Source organism: Phascolarctos cinereus, unplaced genomic scaffold (assembly GCF_003287225.1).
Source record: "Phascolarctos cinereus isolate Bilbo 61053 unplaced genomic scaffold, phaCin_HiC Scaffold_4;HRSCAF=312, whole genome shotgun sequence".
NCBI classification, from domain to species: Eukaryota; Metazoa; Chordata; class Mammalia; order Diprotodontia; family Phascolarctidae; genus Phascolarctos; species Phascolarctos cinereus.
This window is the reverse complement of record NW_027555847.1, coordinates 686178520-686199047: the sequence shown is the minus strand read 5'-3', so window position 1 is coordinate 686199047 and position 20528 is coordinate 686178520. Positions and strand designations below refer to the sequence as shown.

General features: G+C 37.0%; 1 protein-coding gene across 1 annotated transcript in view; it reads left to right on the top strand.

The window, feature by feature from the left end:
• Positions 1-20528, top strand: part of EP400 (E1A binding protein p400) — a 262063-nt gene that overhangs the window by 38024 nt on the left and 203511 nt on the right. Inside the window, 6 exon segments of the mRNA XM_078154252.1 lie at positions 401-822; positions 4419-4715; positions 11266-11451; positions 12565-12705; positions 13654-13732; positions 20368-20417. Of these exon segments, the coding sequence (XP_078010378.1) occupies positions 401-822; positions 4419-4715; positions 11266-11451; positions 12565-12705; positions 13654-13732; positions 20368-20417 (1175 nt within the window).

Sequence of the window (20528 nt, the reverse complement as noted above, 5' to 3'; positions counted from 1 at the left end):
TAATTGTAGTTAGTATGCATACCGTTCTGGTTATTTTATTTTATTTCATTTTACTCATTGTTAGAGATCTCTTTTGCAATTTTCGTCCTTGTAATTAGTTACTTTTTCCTCCTAATTGATGATATTGCAGTGATATTCTTTTGATATGTACATCTTCCCTGAAACTAAATACAAGTTCAGACTTTTTCCTTTTGTGTATACTTGTGGCAGTTATACTATATTAGTCATTTTCCTGCCATTTAGTTACTGTAATTAACTTGGATGTATTAAATTTGTTCTAAAGTGTTGGTGTCTTGTGGTAATGTAATTTGGAGTTCAGAAGCCATTTTCTGCTTGTTAAATGGGCAGAATACTTTAGGGCTTCAAAGTTGGTGGTATTTAGTTTTTTCTGGTTTTGCAGGTGGAATGCCTCCCACTCCTCAAACTGTGCAGCTCACTGGACAGAAACAGAACCAACAGCAGTATGATCCATCCAAAGGTCCTCCCGTGCAGAATGCTGCAAGTCTACATACTCCTCCACCTCAGCTTCCTGGGCGGCTGCAGCCTGCCAATGTTCCGGGCACATCCCTCCCATCAACCCTACAGATCTCACAGCAGCCCCAGCAGCAGATGATGGAGACTCAGCCCCCGCCACAGCCCCAGCCCCAGCCACAGCCACTGCCCCCAATTCCAGTGAAGACCCAGCCTCCCAGCGTACCCATTCCTGCTGCTCCAGCCAGCCAGCCCACAGCACCCCTTCCACAGCCTCTCATGCCAGCGCTCCATGTACAGATGCAAGGAAAGACGCAGATGCAGGTGTCTCCTCTTCCAACACAGCCCCAGGTATTCCAAAGATGTAACCCTGTATTCTTTAAAAGGTTTTGTTAATTTGAAAAAACTTTTTGTGGAACTGGATAAGAGTGCTATGTGAATTAGATGTATCACATACTGCAAAAACTTTCCCCCTTTTATCTGTGTTCCTTGAGCACAGTTGCTTAATTAGATAGTTGTAGGATTTTTACCTCATCAGATATTTTGCTACAGTTTAGGAACATCATTTTCTGCCATATTATGTAGTAGTTTGTAAATTTGGATAAGGCATTACTTAAAGGTCTGAATTCATGTCCTAATATAATATTCTCACTAATTTAATCACTCTTGCTATTTTAAAATTAACTTTTAAGAAATGAATTTGAGTTCTTATGAATGGTACTTAGCAGTTCATGAGACTAAAGAGCAGTGACTTTATAAAGAACTAGCACCTAGTTTACAGAAAGAAGATTGTAGAGCAGGGGTTTCTAACCTGGAATCCCTGAACTTATTTAAAAAAATATTTTGATAACTATTTCAATATAATTAGTTTCCTTTGTAATCCTATATATTTTGTTTATGCATATATAAACATGATTCTCAGACAGGGTCCATGGGATTCACCAGCCTGCTCAAAGGGGCAAGGGCATAAACAGGGTGAAGAATCTCTGCCACCCCCACCCCTACCCCCAGCCTCCCTTTCCGCAGGCAGAGAAAGTAAACTCTGTAAGGAATTACAAGACTTATCTCCTTCTCTCAGTTTTACAGCTGGGTTGACTTCAACATACAGTAAATATGATTCTTTTTTTTCCCTTCGAAACATTCAGTTACTTGGGATGAGGGTAGGGAGGAAAGGTAGCCTTTGAATTTATGTTCTTGATCATTTCTTTTTTTTTTTCTTTTACTTTTTTTTTTAAAAGGCAGTTGGGGTTAAGTGACTTGCCAGGGGTCACACAGCTAGTAAGTGTCAAGTGGTTGGTCTGAGGCCAGATTTGAACTCGGGTCCTCCTGACTTCAGGGCGAGTTGCTCTATCCACTGCACCACCTAGCTGCCCCTCTTGATCATTTCTAATCTAAAATTTATATAAAGAAACTTGGCCTTTCATGTATATACTTTTCTGTTTTTATAGTAACCTCCTTTTTAAAATAAGAGGTGGGTTTAACTTTCATATTATAATATGTTTTCTTCTAGGGTCACCTATAAGTTTCTTGGCTTAAAATGTTTTTCTTTAGATTTTTGTGGAAATGAATAGTTTTATTTTTGAATGGTTTTTCATGTTAGCTTTTTTACTGGTTTAGTGTGCCAAGGTAAGTTTCACGGGCTCATAAGAGTTGGAAAGGGCCCTAGAAATCCAACCCTCTAATTTTATAGATGAAGCTTAGGCCCAAAGTGACTTCCTGCAGGTCTCCCTGTAGTAAGTGGCAGAGTCAGGATTCAAGTTATGCACTTCAACTCTAAATGTAGTGTTATTCCCACTGTGTCATTTCGCCTCACAATTTTATCTTAAACTTTTTTTTTTATTGTTTAGTGTCTAGCATGCTATTTTTCTCAGTGTAGGTGACTAACATGTTGTTTGATTTGTTGAATTGTATTGCTTAGTGAAGACACTGAAAGAATTTTTCATTTTGAGGATCCTGAGTATAATGGAATTCTGCCTGGTGGGTTTTTTTAAGCTTGTCCAGTATTTCAAGACTTTTTTTTTTCTAGTGGAATTTCATGAAGCAACTTAAAATTACATATAAAGATTCTGGAATTCCTACTCATTGTCAACAAACCTAGAAACTGTATACCCAAGTTCAGTTACTCACTTTAATATTTCATTTACACTAGCTTTAAAAGCATAAACATGAATGAAAATGAAGACATTTGAGTATTTAGTTTTAAGTGGAGCATTTAGTAATAAAGATGCTATGCTTTTGTATTTGGGAAGTCAAAAACTTAAGTTCAGAGCAGCTTACAATTAACCACAAAAGTAAATGATGGAAAAAATTTTACGTGTCTTTGGGAGAAATTCACCTGAGTTATATATAGGAAGAAGTCCTATCTGAAACCTTATCATAATGTGGAGGCAGTTGTGGGTTTTTGAAAGCTAGGTGAGCAGATCAGAAGCAGACAGATTCCACTGCTCTAATGGTGGAGTAGAGGCCTGGCAGTAGCCACTGCCTGGTTTTCTGGGGGCCAGCCTAGCTCAGTACAGAGAGGCATACCAGGAGGGGAGGAATTATTTTGTCATGGCAGCTCAGGATATAAAGAAAAAGACTAAGTTGTTTGCTTTTGTAGTGACTGTGTTAGGAAAGGGGATGGATAGTGTTAAGAATCACAGCTTTTTGGACCAACTATATAAACATTAACATAACTTTTGGTACTTTTAAGTATGAGATCCTTTATATTCTGAAGAAACTGAATCATATTATATTAACGTCTTTTTCTATTGATGAATCCTAAATGCATAAGGAAATGGCAGGTACATGGAAATATGGCCCACAAGTTCTCAGAATGACAAATAGATAATTTGATAGATTGGTTCCTGTTGTGCTCAGAAGATAATAGTTCATTCATTTTGTTCATTTGTTTTTCAGTCATGTCTGACTCTTTGTGACCTCATTTAGGGTTTTCTTGGCAGAGATACTGGAATAGTTTGCCTTTTCCTTCTCCAGCTCATTTTACAGATGAGGAAACTGAGGCAAACAGGTCACACTGCTAATAAGTGTCCAATGCCAGATTTGAACTCAGGTCTTCCAGATTCCAGGTCATTGTGCCACCTAGCTGCCCCCAGAAAGTAATAAGAAACATTATTTCTTGGTACACTTGGTCAACTCCCATTGCAGTTGTCATGATGACCATGAGCAAAAAAATTGTCTTGAAAACAATTACTGTTTATGCAGCAACATCTATTTTAGAAGAAGAGGAGATAGAGAAATTCTACCAAATGGTGCTAAATTATTGGAATTCCCATACTGATCAGTTGGATGTTTTTTAAGGAAGCTCTTTTAGTTTTAAGTGGTATGAGCATATAGACATTCTCAAAACAAAGTTAAGCTTTGGTAGTAGTTATTTATATCAGTTATAGACATGGACAACATGGGAATTTGTTTTGCTTGACTGTGCATGTTACAAGGACTTTTCTTTTCAGTGGGGGGATTAGGAGGACAGAAAGTAAATGCTTATTAATTAAAAATAGTATGTAAAAATTACTTTTGTAAGTTAAAATGTGTTGGTCATTTGAGAATTTCTTAATCTAAAGACTTTTTGCTAATGAAGTTAAACAAGTATGTATTTCATACAATTTTATCTTAATTTTGGCTGACAAAATCCAAAAACCATTCTCTTTTGGTTCTTTGACTTGAATATGTTGGGTTATTTTTAATGAAGGAGAGGAAATCTGGCTTCTTATAGGCCTGCCTTTTGGTGGTTGATAGAGGAAAACCTCTCATAGTCAGGAATGCTCTTTACTGTATTTGGATTCCTCCTGATGAGCTTAATAGTTTAAAGCCATTCACTTCCAGGAGACTCTGAATGATTAGAAGTAAATAAACTAGAAAGAAGTGGTAACAAGGCATTTGGAGTTCTCCTGCAGCTCGCTATTATTTGCAGTTTAATATATTTAAAAGTTATTTTCTCTTGGCAGACTGTGGCTTTAACAAGACCACCTCCAGATTCTGGCCAGCCTTGTCAGCGTTCTGTACCCACCTCCTCATCTACCTCATCTGTCACACCAGCAAGTCTCTCAGGCCCAGTGCCCTCACCTGCACGATCATCGCCAGTAAATAGGCCCTCCCCAGCAACCAACAAGTCAATGTCTCCCATTACATCTCGGTCCCCAGGTGCCACAGTATCTGTCACCCCAAAACCTCAGAGCCCAGCTCAAAATACCACTCAGTCCCAGGATACTGCCCAAGAGAAACTGGCTGAACAAGTAACTCTGGTAAGGAAATAAATGTAAAATATTAAAGTTCTTGGGTTATAATTGAAGAAGAAATTCAGTTTTTGAAAGGAAAGTATAATTTTTTGGTTTTAAAATGAAGTATCTTAAATAAATTTTAAATGTTTAAAATGAAATATTCTAGATTCCAGACAGCAGAGTACTTCAGTTTCTTATCCACTTAGTAGAAATGAAGAGAATTTATTGTGTAAATAATAACCCTTTCACAGTGCCAGAGTTGTAATGGTTGGTTTCAAATGCTTGTTCACTTGACTTGTGTGACATTATAGACAGAGAGCTTTACCTCACTCATGTAGTCAGGAAAACTGAAAACAGTACATAAATATCAGTTGTTATATGTCTGTGATAAAATAAAACTGCCTGAAATACAAACTTGTTTTTGAAACTGAACTCGGTAAGTCCTTAAAGAAGACTTGGGCAAAACTGCATTGCATTTTAAAATCTCATGTGACACTTCTAGGGACAGTAACCTTCAGCGTTGGTATAAATAAACGTGAGCTCTTCTTTCAGTTAGGCAATAACATTTATTAAGAGTCCACTGTATAATGAGCACTAATTTGTATTGGGAAAAACAAAGAGCTGAGTTAAATTTCAGACATAAGAAAAACATATTTACAGAGCATACTTGCTTCTTGTTCTATGTTCCAGTTGTCCACATGGGGTAAAGTAGACCAGGTGGTGAGTTGTTATTGGTTGAAGTTCATAACATTTTCCTTTTAGTACTTGATGGGCATTTTTACCTTGTATTATAGTTATCTGTGTGCACATCTTATAAATACCTTTATAAAAAAATTAATTCATTTTTAATTTTCAACAATCATTTCCATAAGCTTTTGAATTTTAAATTTTTTTCCCCTCCCTCCCCACCTCCCTCCCTAAGACATCATGCAATCTGATATAGGCTATACGTATACATTCCTATTAAACATATTTTCATATTAGTCATGTTGTAAAGAAGAATTAGAACCAATAGGAGGAACCACAGGAATGAAGAAACAAAACAAAACAGAAGAAAAAAAAGAGCAAATAGTATGCTTTGATCTGCATTCAAATCCCATAGTTCTTTCTCTGGATGTAGATAGCATTTTCCATCATGAGACTTTTGGAGATGTCTTAGATCCTTGTATTGCTGAGAAGGGTTAAGTTTATCAATATTAGTCATCACATAACGTGGCTGTTATTGTGTGTAACGTTCTCTTGGTTCTGCTCACTTTACTCAGCATCAGACCATACAAGTCTTTCCAGGTTTTTCTGAAGTCAGCCTGTTCATCATTTCTTATGCACAATAGTATTCCATTACATTCATATACCACAACTTGCTCAGCCATTCCCCAATTGATGGGCATCCTCTCAATTTCCAATTCTTGGCCACCACAGAAAGAGCTGCTATGAATATTTTTGTACATGTGGGTCCTTTTCCCATTTGTATGATCTCTTTGGGATATAGCCCTCGAAGTGCTATTACTGGGTCAAAGGGTATGCACATTTTTATAGCCCTTTGGGCGTAGTTCCAAATTGCTCTCCAAAATGGTTGGACTAGGGGGCAGCTAGGTGGTGCAGTGGATAGAGTACTGGCCCTGGATTCAGGAGGACCTGAGTTCAAATCTGGCCTGACACATAAGACTTACTAGCTGTGTGACCCTGGGCAAGTCACTTAACCCTTTTGCCTAGCTAAAAAAGACCCCCCCCCAAAAAAAAATGGTTGGATTAGTTCATAACTCCACCAACAATGCATTAGTGTTCCAATTTTCCCACATCTCCAACATTTTTCATTTTCCTGTTCTGTCATGTTAGTCAATCTGATAGGTGTGAGGTGGTACCTCAGAGTTGTTTTGATTTGCATTTCTCTAATCAGTAGCTATTTAGAGCATTTTTTCATGTGACTATAGATGGCTTTAATTTCTTCATCTGAAAACTTCCTGTTCATATCGTTTGACTATTTATCAATTGGGGAATGACTTGTATTCTTATAAATTTGACTCATTTCTCTATATGTTTTAGAAATGAGGCCCTTATCAGAGACATTGGTTGTAAAAATTCTTTCCCAGTTTTCTGCTTCCCTCCTAATCTTGATTGCATTGGCTTTGTTTGTGCAGAAACTTTTCAATTTAATGTAATCAAAATTATCCATTTCACATTGCATAATGTTCTCTGTCTCTTGTTTGGTCCTAAATTCTTCTGTTCTGTATAAATCTGATAGTTAAACTATTTCTTGCTCTCCTGGTTTGCTTATAGTATTAGCCTTTATATCTAAATCATGAACCCATTTGGACTTTATTTTGATATGTGGTGTAAGATTTTTGTCTACATCTAGTTTTTGCCATATTCTTTTCTAGTTTGCCCAGCAGTTTTTGTCAGATAGTGAGTTCTTATCCCAGAAGCTTATGTCTTTGGGTTTATCAAACAGTAGATTACTATAGTCATTGACTACTGTATCTTGCTTGCCTAACCTATTCCACTGATCCACCACTCTCATTTCTTAGCCAGTACCAAGTAATTTTGATGATTGCTGCTTTATAATACAATTTAAGATCTGGTATGCTTAGGCCACCTTCCTTAGCATTTCTTTTCATTAGTTCCTGTGATATTCTGGACCTTTTGTTCTTCCAAATGAATCTCGTTATTATTTTTTCTAGCTTTATAAAATAATTTTTTGGTAGTTTGGGGTGGCATTGAATAAGTAAATTAACTTTGGTAGAATAGTCATTTTTATTGTATTAGCTCTACCTGCCCATGAGCAAGTGATGTTTTTCTAGTTATTTAGATCTGACTTGTGTGAAAAGTGTTTTGTGGTTGTGTTTATATAGTTCCTGGGTTTGTTTCGGCAGGTAGACTCATAAATATTTTATAATGTTTACAGTAACTTTAAATGGAATTTCTCTTTCTATCTCTCATAAATACCTTTTTCAAAAGGAATAAAATTGATAAACTGGTGTGAAGAAATTCAGAATGCTTAGGGGAGAAAGGAGGTAGAGATTATTTAGATGAAGGATCAATAGAAGTGTAAATAAAAATGATTTTGTCATAGAAATATACTCTAAACCACCTAGTCAGAAGGAAGAATTCAGTGAGAAGTTTGAGAAACAGATAAAAAATGTCTCACTGCATCATAATATTGTATGATGGAGAACTTCAACTTTTCAGACACTGCTGGAGCTTTTTCTCTGGCCGAGGTGGTCCAGTCGATAAATTTGTCCCTTACTTTCATGATAATTTCATCCTTCAAAAGGTAAAAGAAACAACAACAGCTGTTCTAGACCCAGTTCTCAGCAGTAAGGAAAAACTGAAGTAGAAATAGTAGGTAGATTACAGTATTGTTTCAGTTTTCTTATCCAAGGTGAACAATCTTTAGACTGGGAATTATAAAACAATAATTGTTTAGCAGGAAATGGGAATCTCAGGTAATAGACAAGACGACTAGGTGGTATTTAGATGCTATGAAAGAATTCATGTCACCAGGCCTGGACAAACATACCTACCATATTGACAGAACTTGCCTATTTGATTTCAAAGCTGCTATTGATGATCTTTGAAGTGTTGAGAAATTGCCATAGAACCTAACAGAGCAGATACCCCAAATTTCAAAAAAGGAACACAGATAGATTCTGCAAAGTATAGACCAGTGAACTTCTATTCAAATTCTACAGCATATTATTAAGGGGATAGATTAGAGCACTTTGAAAAGGATAGTGGTGATTATTAAAAGCCAGTGTAGCTTCATCTAGAACAGGTCATTTCAGTTTAACTTCATTTTCTTTTTTGAAAGAGTAATGATATTGGTAAAGAGTGGAAGTCCTATAGACATTGTCAGTGACAAAGTCCTTCCTTTTATGCTTGTGGATAAGAGAGGGAGAATAATAAAAATTGATGACATTGTAACAAGTTGAATGCCTGGATCCAACCATTGGTCACTGATGGGTTTGTGTTAACTTGGAAGGGTGTGTTTGGTTTAGTACCCCTGGTATCTATTGCTTGCCCAGTGCTTTTGGCATTTTTATCAGTGACTTGGATGAAGCCTATAATAGCATACTTGTCAGATATGCAGTTGATAAGTAATTTCAAAAGGTAGCTAACACATTGGATTACAAAGCCTGGCAGCCTAGCATTGGATTACAGAGCCTGGCAGCCTAGCTAGATGAACTGAATTGAACAAAATGAAATTATGAAATTAAATAAGGATGAGTTCTAAACTTAGGTTAAAAAAATGAACTGCACAAATATAGAGTAGGGGAGATGTGGCATAGCAGCTTTTTTTTGTGAAGAGGAGCTGGGTTTTTAGTGGTTGGCATGTTCAGTATGAGCTGACAATGTGATTATGGCAAGTAAGCTAATGCTATCTTATACTGCATCAGGAAAGGTAAAATGTACAGGGAAGTGGTCATCATGCTTTAGTCTTAACTGGGCACCATATCTTAGGTATCAACACACTGGAGTGTGGTACTCCATGAGAGTGAAAGGACTGGAGAGTATCACATAGGGGCTTTTAAAGAAATTGATAATATTTACTATGTAGAAGAGATAGCTTGGGGGTGACAGCAGTTGTCTTCAAATATTTGAAGGCCAGCAGTGGAGAAGGACGAGATTTGTTTGGCTTGGACCTAGTTTACCGAACTAGGATCAGGTCTGGAGGTTGCAGTGAGGTGATTTAGGATTAAAGTAAGGAAAAACTTCTTAAGAACTAGGGCTGTCTTCAATAGCACTTCTAGGGCTGTATCCCAGAGATCATACAAATGGGAAAAGGGCTCACATATACAAAAATATTTATAGGAGCTCTTTCTGTGGTGGCAAAGAATTGGAAATTGAGGGGATGCCCATCAATTGGGGAATGGCTGAACAAGTTGTGGTATATGAATGTAATGGAATACTATTGTGCTATAAGAAATGATGAGCAGGTGGACTTCAGAAAAACCTGGAAAGACTTGAACGGACTGATGCCGAGTAAAGTGAACAGAACCAGGATAATGTTGCACACAGTAACAGTCACGTTATGTGATGACTAACTTTGATAGACTTAGCTCTTCTCAGCAATACACGGATCTAAGACATCTCCAAAAGTCTCATGATGGAAAATGCTATCTACATCCAGAGAAAGAACTATGGGATTTGAATGCAGATCGAAGCATACTATTTGCTCTTTTTTTTTCTTCTGTTTTGTTTTGTTTCTTCATTCCTGTGGTTCCTCCTATTGGTTCTAATTCTTCCTTGCACCATGACTAATATGAAAATATGTTTAATAGGAATGTATATGTATAGCCTATATCGGATTGTATACTGTCTTGGGGAGGGAAATGGGGAGGGAGGGAGAGAGAAGAATTTTAAACTCAAAAGCTTATGGAAGTGATTATTGATAAATCAAAATAAATTAATTAAGAAAAAAAAAGAACTAGGGCTTTCTGAAGGTGTGATGGACTGCCTGCCTTAGGTTGGTAGCAGGTTACTGCTCATCGGAGGCCTTTGAGAAGATACTGGATGATGCCCTGTTTGGAAGTATTTGTAGAAGGGCTTCGTATTTTTTATTTTTTTTAAAATTAATCTTTTCTTTTTTTTTTTTTGGCTAGGCAATGGGGTTAAGTGACTTGCCCAGGGTCACACAGCTAGTAAGTATTATGTGTCTGAGGCCAGATTTGAACTCAGGTCCTCCTGAATCCAGGGCCAGTGCTCTATCCACTGCGCCACCTAGCTGCCCCAAGAAGGGCTTTGTATTGTGTTGGGCTAGATGAAAATCCCTTTCAATTCTAAGATTCTGAGATCCTTTTTTCCTTCTGTGAGTTTTGTCTTATTTAACTTTTGTCCCTGGTATCTAGCACAGTGTCTCACCCATAATAGTTACTTGGTAGATATTTCTTGAATTTAATTGAGTTGAGGGATGTTAGAGATATGAGAGACACTAGTGAGGATGAATTCGTAAGACTTAGTAGCTTAGCTGAACATTAGAAGTGAGGGGGACAAAACTGAATGAGCCCATTATTCTTTCCTAAAATTATGCTCCTATTTCTAACTTTACTATTTCTGTTAAGCTGATGAGCTTATTTTTAAACATCCTGAATTAGAGGTGTCCCTGGGACAACTAGGTTGAGATGTCTCTTAGGCAGTTGGAAATTAGATCTGAATTCTCTTTATGGAGGTCATAGTTGAAACTACAGGAATTGCATGATAATATATGAAGTTATTGAAGTGTTGAGGTATAGAGAGAATAGAGCTAGGCTAAGTCTTTTGGTAAACACCTATATAGGAAACACCCATAGGAAAAGGAAAGGGGGTATCTCCTGGCTGTTCCAGCTCATGTTAATGTCAGTGTCTGTTAATGGTCTCTGAACTTCTGTGGTCCTTGATCAGTACTGTGTAGCCTGACAGTTGATTGTATACCGAGTTGAGTTGTCTTTTGGTTGTTTTCATGCTTAGAAGTCTTATCTCCCTCCCTCTCTCCACTGAATTATAAGGGGACTATGTTTTCTGTTACTTTTGAATCTTCCTAGGTCTAGCATGTGCTGAGTAGATATTGAATAAATACTTATTGATCTGATTTTTCTAGGAAACTCAAATCCATCAAAGAATATCAGAATTGAGAAAGGAAGGCCTGTGGTCTCTTAGACGCTTGCCAAAACTTCAGGAGGCCCCACGACCAAAGTCTCACTGGGATTATCTCTTAGAAGAGATGCAGTGGATGGCAACAGACTTTGCACAAGAGAGGAGGTGGAAAATGGCAGCTGCAAAGAAGGTAGGTCTGTAATATAGGTAGTCCATTTTTTACTGATGGGCTGTGTTGCAGAGTTTAATTTATGATTTCACAGAATTGGTATTTGGAATGAATTTTCCATATAAACGATGTTACATGTGATGATTAAGTTCTCAGAGCAGTTCACAAAAGCTCATTTAATCCATAACTCTCTTGATATCTATCTATCTATCTATCTATCTATCTATCTATCTATCTATATACACACACACACATATATATATATATATGCACACACACATACACATATATATACACACACACATATATGTGTGTATATATATATATATTACTGTGGTCCTTAAAAACTAGGACTGTTTTCCTATGGGAAATTTTGTTAAGAGTGCTAAGCTGGGATGTCAGGAATTTTTTACCACACTATAGCCCTGGTAGCAGAATTTGAACCTATTAGAGATATAAAGAACTGACTGGCCTGCCCTTGAATAGGTACAAGAAGGACTTGGCTTCAAAGAATGGCTATAGTAGGCATCCTCTTAGAGGATGTGGTGGTCAGGGAATTCTTGGGTCAGAATGAAGACAGGGTCTCCTGGGGAGGTTGGAGATGAGGTTCAGTAGATAGAAGGTCCAGAGAGCCGATGGAAGCTGGGACCTGCCAACTGAAGTGAGTGCAGTTGCTGCTGTGGAGTTTACTGCTCTTCCTTCTTTCCCTTTCCCCCTCACTTTACCATTGCCCATTCTGTCACCTTCTGGGTTGTAAGGAGGTTATTGGGTTTGGGGAGAAGGAAGAAGGAACAAAGTAGATTTACTGTGGCCACAACTTTAAGTAGCCCCTGATAGAAAGAGGATTTCCAGAAGTCTATCCGTTTTGTACATTGCATATTTACATAGAGAAGCCAGATTTTGCTCCTTATATCAATCAGTATATATGAATTGCACAAGTATAAAAGGGGATAATTTGGAGCCACAATGTAGAATATTTAATATTTCAACCAAATGTATTTCAGCATCTGATTTTAGGAATTTAATTGTCCAGTTACTAGTGTTAAAAGTAGGTAAGTGTGTTTGACTTGTAGTATCTTTTCCTCTAGTGTGAGACAGTGCAAAGTTTAAAATTTAAATATTTTCACTTAATAGCTTGTCAGAACTGCAGCTCGTTATCATGAGGAAAAGAAGCTTCATGAAGAAAGAGGAAAGAAAGAGGAACAGAACCGATTAAGACGTATAGCTGCTTCAACTGCTAGAGAAATAGAATATTTCTGGTCAAATATTGAACAGGTAATATTGACCTGCTAGTGTAAATTTTCATTTCTTGTAAGGAATTTGTATGGCCTTTTGAGCATTGCACTTAAATAGAATTTTATATTAAAATGTTGACAGTTTAGAGAGAATTTTCTTGCTGAGGCCAATAAATCATGTTGCATTACTTAATAATGTAAATAAATAAAAGTGCTTATACCTTTTCTCCTCTTTGTTTGAAAAATAATATTGACTCATTTGATGGAGTTAGGCATTTCTTTTGCTTTCTTCCTGATGTTTTAGAATAGTGATGTTTGCCTTCAAAGAGGAAAATCAGGATCTTTTTAGGAAATAATACTTATTTTTGGCGAGGTAGTGTGTTGTAGAAGGAGTACTAGATTGGGAGTCTGAGGACCTGGATTAGGGGTGATCCTAGTTCATTATTTGCTAGCTGAATGACCATGGTCAAATCACATGCCCTATTAACCTCTGCTTGTTCATCAAAAGAAAATGCCTCATAGACTGTGGTGAAGCAATACTCTTTTTAAGTCCCAAGTAGTTTCATCAATGTAAATTGTCACTGTGACTGGAGTCTTTGAGGGACACCAAGAAAGCCCAGATATTATTTTTGCATCTATCTGTACAAAAATCCTCTTCATTTTTTATCCCTGGTGCCTTTTGCATAGTTGGTACTTAATAAAATGTTTGTTGAGTTGAATTTCATTACTGTGGTTTTTCTGATTCTTCTTTCATCTTCTGTCCCAGTAAAATCAAATAAGGACGTGAATATATAACTAAACCCAAACAAATGAACAACTACCAAATTGAGAATTTCTAATTAGTTATTTAGAATAGAAAAGGAGCCTATATTTGGGGTATCATTTTTTGTGCTCATTAAAGTTTTTCCTATGTTTTGTTCTAAATCTTCTTGTTTGTAATTAAAGACCTTAGTGCTTTGTTCATTTATTTGACCATTCGTTGTTTTAGGTTGTAGAAATAAAACTGCAAGTTGAATTAGAGGAGAAAAGGAAGAAAGCCTTAAATTTACAGAAACCATCCAGAAGAGGTACAGTGTCTTTTAATTCTTTTTTGTTTTTATTTCCCTGCAATACAAACCAACATTCTTTGTGATTCTGGAGCTGCTGAGCTAGAACATACAGTGCAAATGCTATAGGTAAATTTCTTTAATTTATATTCCAGTAATTCAGAATTTGAAGTAACCAAGACAGAAAGTTGAGGCATAGCTTTACCTAAAGTCGAGCCTGGGTCAGAAGAGGGGAGAGTCACAGCTAGAGGAGAATTGCTTGGATAATCGAGTGGGGTCATTTGTAAATGTATGCTAATTATTTGTATTGCTCAGTGAAGATGTGTTTACTGATTGGAAGTAGGATGTTTGGCTTACTTAAGAGTAAAACCAAATATGTTTTGTACATCTTATAAAACTATTTTATCACTCTTTTGAATACAACTTGTTAATTATTAATGAATCTTAGAGATTTTTATTTAAGAAATAATATTTCATGTGAACTGTTATTTAACCTCAGACTTAAGAAGCTTTAAAAAAATATTCTTCACAATTTAGACTTTTTAAAAATTCTTATTAGATTTCCTGCTCCCTAGTCTGTTTCCATTAAGTCTGTATTAGTGAAGTTTTAATGTATTATCATATTGCAGTTCTGTGGTTCTAATAGTCTTATGATTTTTTGTGATTAATTACCATGTATTTATTACTGAAGTAGTTTTTTTTTTACTTCTCTTTTCAATCTTGAAGTCTTTATGAATGTGTTCTTTTAAGTCTTTTTCAAAGTATTGATTGCTGTGTTTTTTAATTCATTAGGAAGCAGGTTTTATTTGTGAACTTTAGGAACTCATGCGATCGGTTGATTGACAAGAATGTATCTGCTGTGGAAGAGAGGATCTTTTGAAGGGAGTTTAAGATGTCTCCAGGACATCCAGTTTGAAATATCCAATAGGCAATTGGTGATGTGGGACTATAGGGCAGGGAAGCAACTGAGATCTTAGGGTCGATTTTCCAGAGATTCTAGTTAAACCCAGGATAACTGAAGAGGTTACCAGCAGAGCACAGAGGGTGAAGAACAGCTGCTTTTATCACCATATCAGTTCCTGGGATTCTGCCCTCTTGAGAGATTTAATCTCTGCAGCTAGAGCTAGACTCACTTTCTGAACCTTAGAATTCTCTAGCTTAGTTTAGCCTGCCATTGGACTGGTATTAGAGAAACCCTAGGTGTACAGAGCTTGGTTTAGGTTTGTAGAGTTGGGAAAATGGATGAGAGACCACCCTGGACTTAAAGTGCCTGGAAACTCATGTAGGATTCTAGGTGAGGTAGGAGTCTGGCTGGCTTTTTTTTTTTAATTTTTGAAAGTAATATTTATTTGGTGAATTTACATGTGAGTTCATTTACAGAAGAAAAGTTAAAGACAAATGTAGTTTTCAGTGCAGTTTCAAATATTTTAAGAACAGGCAACAGTCTGTGAGGATTTGTAATGATAATATTGAATGGCACATGCATCATTTTCCTTTGTGTAGTTTTTTTTTCTACCCCTCTCCAGGGGGAGGAAGGGAGAAGAGTAGAAGAAAATGTCAATGTCAATGAAAATAAGGCCATGCAAATAAAAACCTGAGAATCAGAGGAATTTTAAGTTGGGGATAAGTAACCCTCCTGAAGTCATCAGTAGTTGTCTTGGAAGGTGCATAATTTAAAGACTAAAAATGGAGAGAGAGTCCTGGTTGTCAAAAATTTTTCACTTTCCAATTTGCTATCTTTAGACCCATGATCTCCTCCTAAAGCCAGGAGTTACCCCTGCTATGAAAGAGGGACCAATCTCATAGATACTTCAAAGGTAGTGTTTGCACTGACAAAGTTTATTTGGTTTCAGAAGTATAAGCACCCAGTGAATGCTGGCCCTTTGGATAAGCAGCATCTCCTCATCCCAGACCCTGTATACTAACAAGATTTTAGTTCCCTAGAGGGATGGCATAAAGCCCTAATATATTGTGGTATGTATTGCCTAAGGCTCAGGCTTAGTGAGACACTATCCAATGCTGGCTGGCTTTTTTTAGGATTCTTATGCATATGTACCTTATTTTTTATTTTAAAACTATATATATATATATATATATATATATATTTTTTTTTTTTCAATCTGCAAAGACCTGCCTTCTCACCCTCCCACCCCAATCTATCCCTTACCCCCACCCCCATTCAGAATAAAATAAAAACACAACCCGTTATAAAATTATGGATAATAAAGCTAAACAAATTTCTGCATTGGCCATTTCCAAAAAAAATTATGTCTCATTCTGTACTCTTTTGAGTTCTTCACTTCTCATTGGAAGGTGGATAGCATGTTTTAAAATTTTTTTTGGAATTGTGGTTGATCATTACCCTAATCAGAGTTCCTAAGTCTTTCTTAAAGACTTAATTGTCTTTACCCTATTGTTGGCTTTGTATAAATTCTTTTGGCTCTGTTCAGTTTACTCTACACCAGTTCATAGAAGTCTTCCCAAATTAATCTGAAACTGCCTTTTTTTTTAGGGCATCTATTTTTTATTTTTTTTAAATTAAATTAATTTATTTGTTTTTAGTTTTCAACATTCACTTCTCTAAGATTTTGAATTCTAAATTTTCGCTTCCTCCCTTGCCTCCCTGCTCCCCAAGATGGCATGCATAGGCTTTACATGTACAATCACATTAAAGATATTTCCACATGAGTCATGTTGTAAAGAAGCATCAGAACAAAAGAGAAAAATCACGAGAAAGAAAAAACAAAAAAGAGCAAATAGTATGCTTTGATCTGTATTCATACTCCATAGTTCTTTCTCTGGATGTGGGTAGCATTTTCCATCATGTGTCTTTTGGAATTGTCTTAGATCCTTGCAGTGCTGAGAAGCACTAAGTCTAACAAAGCTGATCTTCGCACAGTGTTGCTGTTATTGTGTGCAGTGTTCTCCTGGGTTATGCTCACTTCACTCATCATCAGTCCATCCGAGTCTTTCCAGGTTTTTCTGAAATCTGCCTACTCACCATTTCTTATGGAACAGTAGTATTCCGTTACATTCATATACTACAGCTTATTCAGCCATTCCCCAATTGATGGGCATCCCCTCAATTTCCAATTCTTTGCCACCACAAAAAGAGCTGCTATAAATATTTTTGTATATATGGGTCCTTTTCTCTTTTTTATGGTCTCTTTGGAATACTGACCTAGCAGTGGTAATGCTGGGTCAAAGGGCATGCACAGTATTATAGCCCTTTGGGCACAGTTCCAAATTGTTCTCCAGGATGATCGGATCAGGTCACAACTCTACCAGCAATGCCTTACTGTTCCAGTTTTCCCACATCTTCTCCAACATTTAACATTTTCCTGTTTTGTCATTTTAGCCAATTTGATAGATGTGATATGGTATCTCACAGTTGTTTTAATTTGCATTTCTGTAGTGATTTAAAGCATTTTTTTGTATGACTGTAGATGGCTTTAATTTCTTCACCTGAAAATTGCTTGTTCATATTCTTTGACCATTTATTAATTGGGGAATCATTTGTGTTCTTACAAATTTGAGTCCTCTATGTATTTTAGAAATGAAGTCTTTATCTCTCTAATTTATTCTGTTTTTTTAGTGATTGAATGGCTATTTTTAAAAATATAGTTTTCATTTTAGTTTTCAGCATTCACTTCAATAAGATTTTGAGTTCTAAATTTTCTCCCCTCCTTGAAACCATCTTCTTTATCATTTCTTACGACATAGTAGTTTTCCATCCCATTTGTGTACTTTAACTGGTTCAACCATTCACCATATATACCCCCTCAGATTTCTATTCTTTGCTGCCTTAAAAAGAGATATAAATATTTTTGTACATCCTTAGTTTTGTTTTTCTTTTTCTGTGGGCTAATACTTCCCCTAATCTACCCTCCCTTTAATTTCCCTTTCTTCCTTCTCCTCCTATTTCCCTATTGAAGTAATGCATCTTTGTACCCAACTCTATGTGTGTATATGTTCTTCCTTTAACTAGTTTAAATCAGAATGAAGTTCAGGTGTCAACTTTTCCCCCACCCTCTTCCTTGTTTGTACAAATGTCTGCTTGCACAGCCTGATTATGTGAGATAATCCTCTCCCTGCCTCCCACCCTCCCCCATATTCCTTCTTCTCTTCCCATTCATAGAATCACTTCCAGACCATGTCTAATTAGACTCCCTCTATGATCCTGATCTGTGATGATGGTAGGGTTCAGAGAGGACTCATGTATCATCTCTTCATATTAGGATGTAAGCAGTTTATCCTTGTTTAGTCACTTAAGGTTGTTCATTCATGTTCACCTTTTTTTTTTTTTTGGCAAGACAGTTGGAGTTAAGTGACTTGCCCAGGGTCACACAGCTAGTAAGTGTAAAGTGTCTGGTCTGAGGCTGGACTTTAACTCATGTCCTCCTGAGTCCAGAGTTGGTGCTCTATCCACTGCACCACCTAGCTGCCCTTCGTGTTTACCTTTTTAATGTTTCTCTTAACTCCTGTGTTTGAACTTCAAAGTTTCTACTCAGCTGTGATCTTTTCATCAGGAATACTTGAAAGTCATCTTTTTCATTAAAGGTCCTTTTTATCCCCCTATAGCATTATGCTGTTTTTCTTGGCTGCAAGTCTATGACCTTTGCCTTCTGGAAATTTTGTGTTCCTCCTCCTTTGCATATTTATAGTGGTGGCTCCAAAATTATGTGATTCTTACTGTGGTTCCTTGATACTTTTTTTTTTTTGAGGCATTGGGGTAAGTGTCTGAGGCTGGATTTGAACTCAGGTCCTCCTGACTCTAGGGCCAGTGCTCTGGCTACAGCACCACTTAACTCTCCCTGATACTTCTTTTCAGCTGCTTTCAGTATTTTTTCTTTGATCTATAGTCTCTGGATTTTGACTGATGTTCCTGAGAGTTTTCATTTTGGGGTTTTATTGGAGAGGTGATTGGTGGATTCTTTCTATTTCTGCTTTGCTCCTTCATTCTAAGAGATCCAGGAAGTTTTCTTTTGAAATTTTTTGAAATATGATGTTTTGACTATGTTTTTGGTCATAGTGTTCAGGTAGTGCAGTGATTCTTAAATTTTTTTCTCCTTGGTCTATTTTCCTGATCCATTTTTGCTCTGAGGTATCTTAAATTTTCTTCTATTTTTTCAGTCTTTTGACTTTGTTTTAATATTTCTTGGAGTCATTGGCTTGGAGTCATTGACTTCTGTTTGTCCCATTCTGATTTTCAGGGAGTTTATTGCTTGGTCAAGGTTTTGTACCTCTTGGGCTGAGCTATTAATTTCCTTTTTTAATTCTTCTATATCTTTTATTCTTTCCCCCCCCCCACCAAGTTTTCCTCTTGTACTCTCATTTTCTTGATAAAAACTTTTTAAAAAATTCTTTTAAAAACTCTTGATTCTCCTCTTCCAGGAATTCTAGTTGAATTTGTACCCAAGTGATGTTTTTCTCTGGGGCTTCACTTATAGACATTTTGGAATCAATCTCTTCTTCTGGGTTTGTGTTTTGAGTGTTCCTGTCATCATAATAGCCTCTAATGATGGTATTCTATTTTTGTTTTCTCTTTTTTCCTATCTACTTCCAGGCTTCAGACTTGATGTTAGGGCTGGGTTCTGTGTGCTCCTGGAGGGCTGGTCTGGGTTCTTCCTATTGCTGCTTTCTTGGAATATTGACTGTTTCATTGTTCCAGGTTCTCTGGGACAGCTCAAGCTGGGGACCTATAAGTTTTCAGTGTTCCCAAAGTGGTCTGATTCATGTCCCCCTAGTCTGAGCTCTGTAAGTTTCTGACCTGGGTTTGGGTCTGCAGCAGTCTGCTTAGTCAGGTGGGAGGCTCTGCTGGTGCAGAGTGACAGAACTGTATAGGTTCCCCTTTGGATTGAGATTGTTGCCCTGGTTATTTCTACAGAGGCTTCAGATTTGAGTAGATACTGGAACTGAGACCCTCCACTCTCCTGCACTGGTGCTGCTTGCTTCTGAACTTTCTCTTTGCTCTGTACACAGGCTAGGACCAGGGACTGCTCTTTACCTTAGAACCCAAGTCTCTTCCTCAGTACACCTGGATTTGTGACCCAGAACTCTGTAGTGGGCGACAGGGTTGCTAGTTGGCGCCCACTCCCTATATGTTTGTTCCCTGGTGTGCACCATAGGGCGTAGCTTTTCTTTTTCTGTTGTACGATGTGTGGTTGCTCCTCTTACACCTGATCTTTAGTGTCCACAGACCTCTTTGTTTCCTTTGTTGACCCAGGCTGGAAAAATGACTCCCTGTGACTTCTTTTTGAATTTTCCCATCAGGATTCAGCCTGGTACACTTTCTAGATGTTTGGAGGAGTTTTGTCTTGGGGAACTCTCTTTACTCCTTCCTGCCACTCCATCATCTAACTCTGCCTCCGGATATGTATTTTAAAACTGTTTACATAGGTTGATAGATTGTAAGAGGTATCTTAAGAGACTTAATGTCGTGACTGTGGGTCATGTTTGTCTTTGGTCGCTAGGATGGATTGGGCAGGAATTACCTATACTTATTCTTTTTCATACCTAGAAAGGGGTGATTAGGACTGAGAATTAGCCATATTGAGAGGTTCTGAATCTTACATGGTTAGTATCTCAATTACAATTTTAATGTGCTAGCTTAAATATTTATTATTAAAAACCTAATATATTGCATTTGTTTTCAGGGAAAGATTCAAGGCCTAAGGGACTTCATGCTTTCCCAGAGCATTTTATGGTGAGTTTAGAATTGCTTCATTTGTGTAAAAAGAACAGAAAAAACTCCCTCTAAATAAAAAGCAAGAACAATGTGATTAATACTTGTTCTAATAAAATTGTGTTCTGTTTT